The sequence below is a fragment of the Solea senegalensis genome, linkage group LG1 (genome assembly GCF_019176455.1).
Source record: "Solea senegalensis isolate Sse05_10M linkage group LG1, IFAPA_SoseM_1, whole genome shotgun sequence".
Lineage (NCBI taxonomy): Eukaryota > Metazoa > Chordata > Actinopteri > Pleuronectiformes > Soleidae > Solea > Solea senegalensis.
The window spans coordinates 22,283,465-22,295,434 of NC_058021.1; the positions used below are offsets into that span (position 1 = coordinate 22,283,465).

Sequence of the window (11,970 nt, forward strand, 5' to 3'; positions counted from 1 at the left end):
ACACCACTACTAATCAACAGGGACAATCAAGTGTTCTGCTTCTGTCAACATTTTCTTGTATCATTTACTTTAAGCATGTGTTATAAGGGGATGTGCAATATTCATCTTTTTTACTCTGTTCCTAATACAGTGGGTCATATTGTTGTGTTCTTCCAGGTGGTATCAGTGTGGTGTTCCTAATGAAGTGATGGATAACATTGCTGTGCTTGTCCTAATGATATCAGAATCAGTGTTGTGTTCCTAATAAAGTGACTATTATGGTATTCTTCATATTTTTTTAACTCTGTAATTTATATTCTGTAGATTTGTTTTGTTTTTTTGTTTACTGTTCTGCAAGTGTTGTACAACTTTTGACCAAGAGAAATACTCATCGAAGTGTATTTGAATGTTGTGATTAACATATGATATATTAATTTAATTTCATCCTACAACAGACTGCTGAAGACGTTTCAAATACAGAGAGAAAAACTGACCACAATGGGATTACTCACCAGTCAGGGCCTGGGCTTCATCTGTGCTCTACAGGACAGAGACACACAGTATGTATGACTTGGTGCAAAACCTTTAAAACAAGATTAATCCATACATCCTATAGCATTCAGACTCATGGTTGAAATCATATATGTGTTAAAACTTTGTGGTGTCTTAATTACAGTTGTGCCCAACATGTAGATTAAAATAAATAAATTGTTTAGTGTTTTTGGTAGATGGAAGGGTGAAAGAGTATTGTCTACTAATGATTTTATCTAAAGGTTAGATTAAGGTTAAGTAAACCTAACCTAAAAATTGAAAATATTTGAAAAAAAACAACTACTTTTTCAGGTCCAACATTATTGCTATCTGGTGCCACATACGTTATATTTAATTTTATTGCTGGAAGGCTTTTGGATTTTTTTTATTACGTCATATTTGTTTTCTTGTACACAGACCAGATAAAATAGTAAAAGTAAAATTGTCTTCATTTTATTACATCTAACTCATACTCTGTTACTGTAATGTTCCTAGAGCAACTTACCGTACACTGTGGCAACACTCCTGTCGCAGCGGAGTTAGCACCTTTAGCAGAACCAGCTACACCGCTACGCACTTTCCTCAAACCTCACAATGTCCGTGAGGTCTAACGGAACAGAAACGCTACACCCTCGACTTAGCTGTGAATTAATTCGTTTAACGCAAAACCGAGTCCACTCATATCGCACAGCCTCCCCCGCACGCATAAGTGAAGCATCTCCTTCTCATTGACCTTGTATGTAATAGGCCCCTGTGAGCGGCAGGCATTTTGACATGTCGCAGAAGCAACAGACAGCGCAGTTTTACGTAAATTAGAACTCTTTACACAAGAACCATACAAACTACAGATATTAGGAAACTGTCAGTTTTCCAAGCTACCCAATATTATCAACAAAATTTCGCCAAATGTGGCGCACAACAAATGAAACATGTCATAAAAAGGGTATCGTTAAAATCGTTCAAATTGGTTGATGACGTAATGTTTGATTAGCTTCAGCACAGACCAGAAAATAAGGTAAAATAAAATTTAAAAACTATTTTGCCAAAACCGCCAATTTCAATACTCTAACAAACAAATGTGCGTTACACATTAGCCATATTTCGAAAAACTCACCCTTAAACTTGTTAACTGTGCGTGGCCACAATCCTGACCGTTGAGCAGAGCTAGCACTGTTAGCTGCTATGGCGTCGCAACGGCAACAGAACCAAAGGAGCGATTTTCCTCAAACTTCAACTTTGTCCATGAAATCAACGAAGACGCAGAAACGTTACTTCTTCACCGACGTTTCTTCTTCACTGTTGTTCACTGTTCGCTTTAGACGAGCCACTTTGAACGCGGTTCATCCTCGTCTTAATCACCACACGTCCTCCCTGACCACCTCCACTTAACACCTCTCCTTCCTCCAGAGGTGCATTCAGGTACCGCGTGTGTTGCTAAGTCTCATCATATGGCATTATATTTGAATAGATATGTGTCGCTTCCCATCGTTGGCATTTATATTACGGGATACTATTCAAAAGTGGTACACTCAGCAGAAAGGGTTAAAAGATAAAAGGACGTCAGAGGATAAAAGGAATACACGTTAAATTCACAAGTGCAGGGAAAATACATGGAGTGTAACAATGGCCTAGTCCAGCTTTTGTCTAGCATACAAACAAAAAGCGTTGGTCTAATCCTGGGAACATTAAAAAGAACACCTTAGGTTCAGGGTAGGACGTGAGTAGTAATTAACTGATTATGTTTGAGTTAAAATGTGAAAGAAAATGTTGAATTGAACTTACTTAAAATATCTAATAATGAGAAATAATAACAATTCAAAAGGTCCCCCAATCCCAAAGACGTTCCTCCTCTTCAATGTTTTATATCATAGTTATAAGATTAAACTAATAACAATTTAATTTTAAATAATTCAATTTTTTATCACCAATTATATTGTTATTTTTTTGTTTGTGTCTTGCTTGGCTTGCTTAGTTAATCTGCTCTGTGAAAGCACTTTGTGTTATTATTAACAATTAAAAATGTTAAGATAAGATAAGATAGTCCTTTATTTGTCCCGCAGTGGGGAAATTTACATTGTTACAGCAGCAAGACAGTAAAGATAAAGATAATAAATAATAAACATGCATTACCAAAAGGAACATTTCAATATAAAAAGATATTAATAGAAAATAAGTATAAGTATGTAGCAAGATATACATATATATCTTGCTACATGTTTGCATATATATGTATATATTTATATATACATATATATCTTGCTACATGTTTGCATTTATATATATATTTACATATACATATATCTTGCTACATGTTTGCATATATATTTATATATATACATATATATCTTGCTACATGTTTGCATTTGTGCAATACACTTATTTTCTATTTATTAATATCTTTTTATATTGTAATTTTCTTTTTGGTAATGCATGTTTATTATTTATTATCTTTATCTTTACTGTCTTGCTGCTGTAACAATGTAAATTTCCCCACTGCGGGACAAATAAAGGACTATCTTATCTTATTTATACATATGTATGTATATATTTATATTTGAAATTCACTGAAGAAGTAAAAGAGCACATAAGTAAATCAGGGAATAATAAGTGATAGAAATACAAATAAAAGACAAAACACTGTGTTATTTTCTCCACTAAATGTCGACTGTGTGACCCTGTGCAGTGGGACTTCAAATTGTCACGTGACATGGGCGCTGCAGGGACGGTTGTCATGGATACGGGCCGCTCGTCAGACAACGTTCGGGCTTCGCGAGACTCAGCCAAAGCGCCAAAGAGTCGGAGAGACGCAGCCAGAGGAGCGGAAGCGTTTTCACCTGCGGTGAGTACGAGGGTCAGTCACGTGACACACACAACATGACGCACACAGAACATTCTGCAGAGGAAAGAGTCCGCACCTCTGACCATTTTTATTAGAGTCGCTGTTTCTGTGCTTGTGCTATCTGCGGCGTTCCAGTGTGACAGTAAACAAACGCGTGGTAGGACTTCCGTTCGGGTTTTTCACAGTAAAATCTTTGCCTGATTCATCTCGCTTAAAATGTGAGTTTATGCAGGTTTCTGTGCACAGGAATGAACAAATATAATAAATAACAATAAGCGAAATTAATAACGTGATTAAAATGTGATTATATAGCTTCAGAGATATGATTCGCCTTTAGTTGTCTTTTATTTTGAAGGTTGACTGACGAAAATGTAGCCCTTTAATATGATAACTTCATTATGCTGCAGCTGAGAGAGCTTGAATGTGCTACTGCTAGTTGTATATTACTGTAATAATGACAGTGATATTAGGTAATATAGCACTTTTATTAACCCAAGGCCAGCCCAAGCCTTTATGGGACCCTAAGTAGAATTTAATCTGGGGGCCCCTCCCACCACGTTGGAGAAGCCTGTCCTTGACTATTATTGATACAAATAAAATACGATAAAAATTGCATTAGTTATAGTCTTCAAAGTGAAGCATGAAGTGTGGTGATACTGAACTTGAACACTTAAACACGTTTAATTCAAGTTTAAACAACAGATGCACACTAAAATAAATAATTAAATTAAACCAAATGTATGTGTATCTAGATTTATGCCCTTTATTGCACTTTTCCACTACACAGTTCCAGCACAACAGCACACAAAAGTTTTTGCTGAAGTACTGAGGAGGCACTATAGTAATGGACATCAACACCATACCCAAATCATGCCATGCCGAGCCAAGTGGTGCTGAAACTGTGTCGTGGAAAAGAGCCATTTGTGATAGGGAATTTGACCTCTATATTTAAACCATCCCTTCTACAAACTAGTAGTGAACACACAAGTTGCGCACAAGTAGAGGGGTCTGGCTGCAGACCTGCATTGTCAAGACCCTTTGTTGCAGACCTGCACTGTGAGGTCTCCAGCACTGTCGGGACCGGAAGTTGATTCGAGGCCTTTCAAAATAAAAGCGAGCATACTGGAAGCACATATTTTTCGTTGTTTATTTCTTGGGTCTTTATTTTATGTATACAATGTAAATATGTTTATGTGTATCCACGTGTTTAATTAAAGAGATTTAAAAAACTGTATATCTTTCCAGTTCAACTGGATAAGGTGGAAAATAATAAAGATAAAAACAAACAAAATATTTTATAAAAAAAAATAAAATACAAAACGTTATGACCACTTCTAGGGTTATTCTACAGATAATCAGTGCAAACTAGATGTGCAGCTATTGTTATGATCCCCTTAAAACATCATTAGCCTACTCAAAACATGCATTATTTTACTCCAGTATTTTAATTTAATTCGTAAAAAGGACATCTGTTAGTTTAGTGTGTACTACAAATTCATTTTGAAATAATAAGTCTCTGTAAATACACCTTAATGTGTGATGGCATAATGCATCTACACTCCAACCTATTGCTGACTGTTCTTTGCTTCTATACCATTATTTATCATTGAAAATGTAGCCCCCTGCACTGTTGGACACATTTACATATTGATTTACATTTTGTTATATAGGCATATTGTGTTTGCAATTGTAACACCTCATAATTCATTTAATAATTGCTTAATATTGTTTGTGCTATGTTCTTACCTTGTGCTGTCCGACCACATGGATTTGCCAATGGAGGGTGTGAGGGTTGATGATTTTAAATTAACTTACTTAGCTTTGTGTATTCAAAGTGAACTGAATACCTAGTTACATGACCCAGATAACCAACAACCTCTGTTACAAGAGAAAACAGTAGAGACAAAACAAACTTTCAAATGTCTTTTTATTTTATTTTTTATTTTTTTGTTTTGGCTCATATAACTCACATAAATTTTGACTTGCAGAGCAGAGAATCTGATTCTAAACTTTTCATTTTTGAAAATGACTGTCTAAAACTGTGAGGTGAGGTGTTCTTCACCATTGGCTCATACTTATGAGTACAAACACACAGACAAATACATTATGCTTACCTTTAAATAAAATGCCACCTTTCGTATGTGCCTCTAAGTGGCCACTTAGAGGACAGGGGGCAGTGAAATTGCTTGGAGCATGACGTGCAGCGTTCAACTTTGGGCGTAGTTCCGGTACTTAAGATTGAAATATGCATCTGTGAGAGACAAATAATGTCGTAATAAGTAAAACAAAATTATATAAAAATGATATGATATAACTCAGTTTTCTTGGTCTTTGAGTAGGAAAATGGCCCATTTAAGTGAGCACTATCGATACAATAACAACGCTAAAAACTACCCAAAAGTCCAAAACCCAATTCTTTCAAATTAATATAACTTTACAGGGCAATATATAGTGTGCAACATAATGTTCTAGTGAATAAAGACTGTGTCTGTTTCTTCGTATGACGCAAAGTTGTTGTCACTTGACTTTTACTCACCTCGTCGTCTCCACACTTCTCATGGGGAACGAAAAATACGTGCTTCCGGTATGTTCGGTTTTATTTTGAATACATGCTTCCGGTATGCTGGCTTTTATCTTATCTGCGCCTATGGAGCAATGGGATAAAGTTAAGTTCCCTGACCAGGAATCGAACCCCGGGTTGCCGCAGTACGAGTGCCAAATCCTAACCACTAGACTATCAGGGACTAACTGTAATGTTAGTAAACATTTTGCTGAGGTATTGAGGGGGTACTATAGTAGTGGAAAACGGTGCCATACCCAAGCTTGACTGCTTGGGTATGGCACCGTTTTCCACTTCCGTCATGTCATGCTGCAACTGTATCGTGGAAAAAGTGAAAGTGAATTTGATCTTTGCATTTAACTTGTCCCTATTATACACCAGTAGTAGTGAACACACGGAGCAGTGGGTGATTGAGTTAAAGTTAAGTTCCCTGACTGGGACTCAAACCCGGGCTGTGGCAGTTAGAGCCCCGAATCCTAACCACTAGACCACCAGGGACCTATGTGTAATCTATTTCATAATGTCATTAAACATTTTGCTGAGGTATTGAGGAGGTACTATTGTAATGGAAAGCGATACCACATCGAGAGAGTAGAGCCAGGCCGAGCCAAGTCGTGCTGTATAGTGTAGTTCAGTTACGCCTTGGGTCGGCTCTGTCAGTGTGTGAAGTATATGTGAGGAAGATGTGAGGAGGATGATGAGAGGGCAAATTACCTTATTGGGAATAAATCTGCTGACTCGCTGACTTTGCTTGGCCTTTTTACACCACAGTATTTACACCACAGTTGACATGCACACAGAGGACATGCACACAGTCAGTGCTGTAGCTAACTGTTGTCACACGTTTCCCCTCAGGTTGTCGTGCAGGATAACATGAATGGGACCATGCTGTTCCCGCCGCCCATCAGCAGAGATAGGGCCATTGGGGACTTCCCTAAGGTATCATCTGTACTCCAGTTTGATGCCAGAAAAAACAGCCGTCTCTCACTGTGACATCACTGTCGTCAGACTAGTGCTACTCGTACTAGAGAGCTCCAGTCTGGAGGTGGTTAAATGTATTGGAAAAATGTGACTTCTACCTACACAACAGTAATTTTCCCAGATTGTTAAATCAGATCACAGCATTCTGGGTCATTACTGTGTTCACAGTCAAAGCCTCTATCCACCTTCCTCTTTCCAAATAAGGGAAGGCCTGAGAAACTTCTCTGTAATTTTAACCATCTGTCCCATCTTCCACCTCTATATCCTCCATATGAGGGTTGCGTTGTGCCAAGGGCGATAAGTGGGGTACAAACCTACATTGAATTCAGAGTGTCTGTTTTTTAAAACATGTTAATGAGATACTTTATCATTTATATTTTCTCAGTCCTACACTCCTGAGGCTTCTTTGCAGCTGAAGACAGACTGGGACGCTCAGACTAAAGCAGCATGTAAAGACAGAGCGACCAGACATCTACCGTGAGTCTCTCGGGTGCTGTGACTGAATCTTTAGATCCTTTAGACCCCATGGTTCTCAAACTCCAGTACGTGACCACCAGTGCTACGCGAGCTTCCTCTGGTGGTACTTTGAGGAAAATCAAAAATACTGTTCTACTGTATATACCAGGGTATGTGATCAGATTGAAGCTGAGGAATTTTGACCACCACATGTGTCAAACTTGAGGGAATGGATAATAAGTTGTGTCTCTCCTGTTCCTCTATTGACACACTTAACAAGTTACCGATTGCGTTCACTGAAATTTGATCTCTGATTTCTTACTTTGCTTTAATATACCATCTTGTTTTGTTCTGAATTTTATGATATGATTTGTCTGGCCCTCAACTTGGACACAGTTTTTAATTTCATACTCCTGTGTCATTGAGTTTGACACTCAAAAAAACAAATACTGTTGGCTTCTTACAGGTGGGACCGGCAGAAAATGTCAAAGGTGGTGCTTGTTGGAGACCTCAGTGTGGGAAAGACCTGCATCATCAACAGGTACTAAATCAGTATTTTTTAACCAAATAACACATTACCTGTGTAACTAAAGTCATAATAACCCAGCAGCAGACTTTGGAAAAGTGAATTACACAACTATTATTATTATTATCATTATTGTTATTATAATAAAATAAATCAGAAAAAACAGGTATTTACAGTCTTTTCCAACTTAAATTTTTTAAAAATAAAACAGTAATACAGAAAAGGGATGACAGATCGTTGACTCATTTAAAAATTACACTCACTTACAATCCAAATTTATATTATGGTAGATAAAGACTGTTGGAAATACCACTGCAGAAGACCAGAAGTTAATCATTTGGCAAGATTAAACTACCACAGTCTACCATCCTGAGGCATAAGGAATCATAAAATGATAATGTATAATATTGCATATACAACAAATGGAATAAGTTACTTGTTTTTGCTATTTTCAGGTTTTGTAAAGACGTATTTGAAAGAGACTACAAAGCCACCATAGGAGTGGACTTTGAGATTGAGAGGTTTGAAATATCCGGAGTGCCTTTCTCCCTGCAGATGTGAGTAGTAAATGCATGCGTTAATTTGGAGCGTGGAAGTTGGAGCTGGGAGCAATGTCAGGCCTGAGTCCACTGTGTTCCAGAGATAAGTCAGAAAAAAAGATGGACACAATGGCTAGCCATTGTTAGCGATACCAGTCGATAACATACAAGCAGCGTAGCAGTGTGGCCACAGATGAAAGTTAAATAGCACTTTGTGTACAACTGATTTACTGCGAAACAAATGAGGCAAAAAAGGACTATATGGAAACACAATAATGCTGTTTCCATCATGGTATGGTTTGGTACAGTACAGTACAGTACAGTACAGTATAGTTTGGAATTGTAAAGTCCTGGCTCCTGGTCAGGCTTGGATTTCAACTAAGAACAGTACCTTCACTTGGTAGGTAGGGTGTGGGCTGCGCCCGACGACCATTTAGCCCGACAACAAACAACAACATCCGACTAGACTGCGGCCGTTTGCCTCGACTTCCATAGGATATTTACTCCGATTGCAAAAGAGTGTCGTTCGCCCAACCAGCTGACTGTCGTGGGTGGAGCTAGACCATACCGTACCATTTTACTCTGGTACCCCAAGGGAAGCAGTGTTGTTTTCATCAACGATGACGATGACGAAATTATTTTTTTCCGAGTTCCGACTGTAAATATAAAGTACCATGAGTAATCCTGTGTGTGGAGCATGTAGCTTGCGTTTAGCTTGTTCACATCCCTGTCTTTGCTTTTTGACTTTTAGATGGGATACTGCGGGGCAGGAAAAGTTCAAGTGTATTGCGTCTGCGTACTACAGAGGTGCTCAGGGTAAGAACGTTACATGTGTGATGTTAGTATTTTTGCATTTCAGCTCAAAATGAATGGGTGACTCTGAACCTTATTGATCATCCTTTTCAGTCATTATCACGGTCTTTGACATGGCAGACATCAAGTCTCTGGATAGTACGTGGTAGGTGTGATTCCAACAGGAAAAAAAGAAATAGTGATTATTTATCCAGTGATTTTAGATTACTAGGTCTGATTTGTTTTCTCAGCAAGTGGTTAGAGGAGGCCTTGAGAGAAAACGAGCCAGACTCATGCTTCATCTTCTTGGTCGGTAATAAGAGTGACCTGCTGGTGAGTATATTACAGCTTATTTTTTAATTGAAATCGCTTGTTTTTCCTCTAATACCCAATGGTCTTGTTCTTTAAGCCCTCAGAGGAAAGGCAGCGGACAGAAAAGGATGCCATTCGGTTGGCGACAGAACTACACGCAGAGTTTTGGGCGGTGTCAGCTAAAACAGGTTCTCACTTGTCAATTGTTCCTTCATGGTACATAAAGAAAAATTGTAAAGCCATTGTAAAAATTGTCTTATTTGCAGGGGAGAATGTGCAGGGGTTTTTCTTCAGAGTGGCAGCTTTGGCTTTCGAGAAGTGCATTCTGAAGGACATGGAGAACGCGATCCCTGCTAGCATCGGAAGAGGAGATGCTATCAGTAAGTGATGACTCAGCCAGTAGAGATGATGTGATGTAATAATATGAGTATTGTACCAATAGAAAAATTGTTTGGTTGTGACAGAGTCAGATCTTGCCAGGTTGGATGAGGCCACATCCCAAGAGAAGAAAAGCTGCTGCTGATGAACAGAGGAACTGAGAAGTGTTCCAGAACAGAAACTGTTCCGAGTTCCAGCTGCACAACATTTAAGTCCTCAGTAACGTGCCTTCGGATACATTGTGTTTCTTATATGAAGGGGCTATATGTCAGAAATGTATTGTATTATGTCGAAAAATTACCATGATATGTCATTAGAGATTAAGGAAACATGTTTATTGAAATACTGGCTTCACTGATAAAGATGTAGTCAGTTTGTTCACAATTTTATTTTCATTTTGTGGGCCATTTTGGTCTGTTGCTCCACCCACTGCCACCCACCCAACACAGGTCATAGCTCGGTCCCCCAAGGTTTGGTGCTTGGTTCTGGTGATGGGGGGTCAGGAGGTTGGAATCAACAAATGTAATGTTTTTATCGTCCGTCATTGTCGCTTGTCTCAGAAATATTAATGATATTAATAAAATAAAAGTCAGAATGTGGATATCCACTAAGCCCTGGATATTTATCTTAACCCTAACCAAAGTTCCTTTCATGGCCCCGACCTTAACCTTTCTCTAATAGAATGTACCGTATATCCACTGTTGGCTCAACCACTTAATATACATATTTTGCATATATCCCCTTTAAACTAAGCAGGCATGTATGCTGATGTTTTTGGAAGTCGCTGGCCAGACATTGTGAAAAATTAATCTAATGTAATTACTGATATTTGGTCAAAAAGTTTAATTTTAGCTCATGGTACAAAAATAACACATTTTACCAACAATGTCCCAATTGCACAATTTTTCTTCACTGCTGTAATAGTGTTTGTTTGTTTGATACAGTATTGTAGTGGAATATTGACTTCTCCATGATCCACCAAGTTCAGTGGCTGCAGTCACGTACGCAGCAGCTGAACCAAATATTTGTTCCACTTTTCATATTTAAACCGTCATAAAAGTGTAAGCAAGCCTGCTACTAACTATCATTCTAACATTAACATGTAAAATCTTTAAATAGAGAAAACAGGACAACAGGCGATCTGTTGAAAGCAGCTGTGCATTGAAGACAACAGTATTTTGTTATTTAATGAAGTAGTTTTTTTTCAGCTGACAGAACTGTTTTATTTGGATAATATTTGAGATTATTATGTATGGATATGCATATGTACGACATGGTGCGGACATGAGTTAAATATAAAGTAGTATAAATTTGATGTAGGCAGTTTGTGAAAACCCCTAAATTCTATGATCACATGTGTGAAGAAGTCTGTTAGTGCACTAATGTTTTCAGAAAGTCAAACAATAAAGTGTCTCTCTGCAAAATGGAAAATGTTGGCCATTTATTTTTCTTTCTAAAATTTCTAAATGACAACATCTTCAAATGTTTTACTGCCCTTCAGTTTGTTTCACACACCCCACCATTAATATCAATGGATACATTTTTTTTAATTGTGAACTATACATTGTTTCTTGTTACTGTTATTGTGAAATTCTGTGAAATATTGCACAAATATTAGGGCTGCAGGTTAACTAACGATTATTTTCATAATTAATCGAGTAATCCTTTAGTCCATAAAAGGTCAGAAAATGTTGATCAGTGTTTCGATGTCCTCAAATGTCTCGTTTTGTCAAAAATGATCCAGTTTTAATGATTTCTTTATTTGGTCAAAGAAACCAGAAATATCCGTGAGCTAAAAAAAAAAAAATCAGAAAACTTGTTTTCAGTTTCTTAGAAACACTCAAACTGATTAACCAATTAAATATTTCAGCCCTGAAAAATATTGTTAAGGTGATATTCAACTATTCCGCTATCGATTTTCGCTATGGTAGCATTTATTTTTATTTTTTGGAACATCGCCACTGCCCTGCTCTAAATTAATCCTTCAGTTTTAGGATCGCTGGTGGGAAAATGAGCGGAGTGAGCCCTCTTGCTTCTCCATAGACACGTAGAGCGGACCCGAACCAATCACGTCTCA

General features: G+C 37.8%; 1 protein-coding gene across 1 annotated transcript; it reads left to right on the forward strand.

Moving 5' to 3' along the window:
- The first annotated feature begins 3,256 nt into the window (after nt 1–3,256).
- On the forward strand, nt 3,257–11,324 carry rab36 (RAB36, member RAS oncogene family). The gene is made up of 11 exons (XM_044032047.1): nt 3,257–3,349; nt 6,765–6,848; nt 7,276–7,367; nt 7,813–7,887; nt 8,328–8,429; nt 9,163–9,227; nt 9,318–9,369; nt 9,455–9,536; nt 9,613–9,703; nt 9,782–9,895; nt 9,980–11,324. The coding sequence occupies exons 2-11, from the start codon at nt 6,783–6,785 to the stop codon at nt 10,036–10,038; spliced, it is 798 nt and encodes a 265-aa protein (XP_043887982.1). The 5' UTR covers nt 3,257–3,349; nt 6,765–6,782; the 3' UTR covers nt 10,039–11,324.
- Nucleotides 11,325–11,970: the final 646 nt, after the last annotated feature.

Coding starts and splice junctions, on each gene's coding strand:
- rab36 (XM_044032047.1), top strand. CDS start 6,783: ATGAATGGGACCATGCTGTTCCCGCCGCCCATCAGCAGAGATAGGGCC. Junction 7,888..8,327: donor AAGACCTGCATCATCAACAG/GTACTAAATCAG, acceptor TGCTATTTTCAG/GTTTTGTAAAGACGTATTTG. Junction 9,537..9,612: donor GTAATAAGAGTGACCTGCTG/GTGAGTATATTA, acceptor TTGTTCTTTAAG/CCCTCAGAGGAAAGGCAGCG.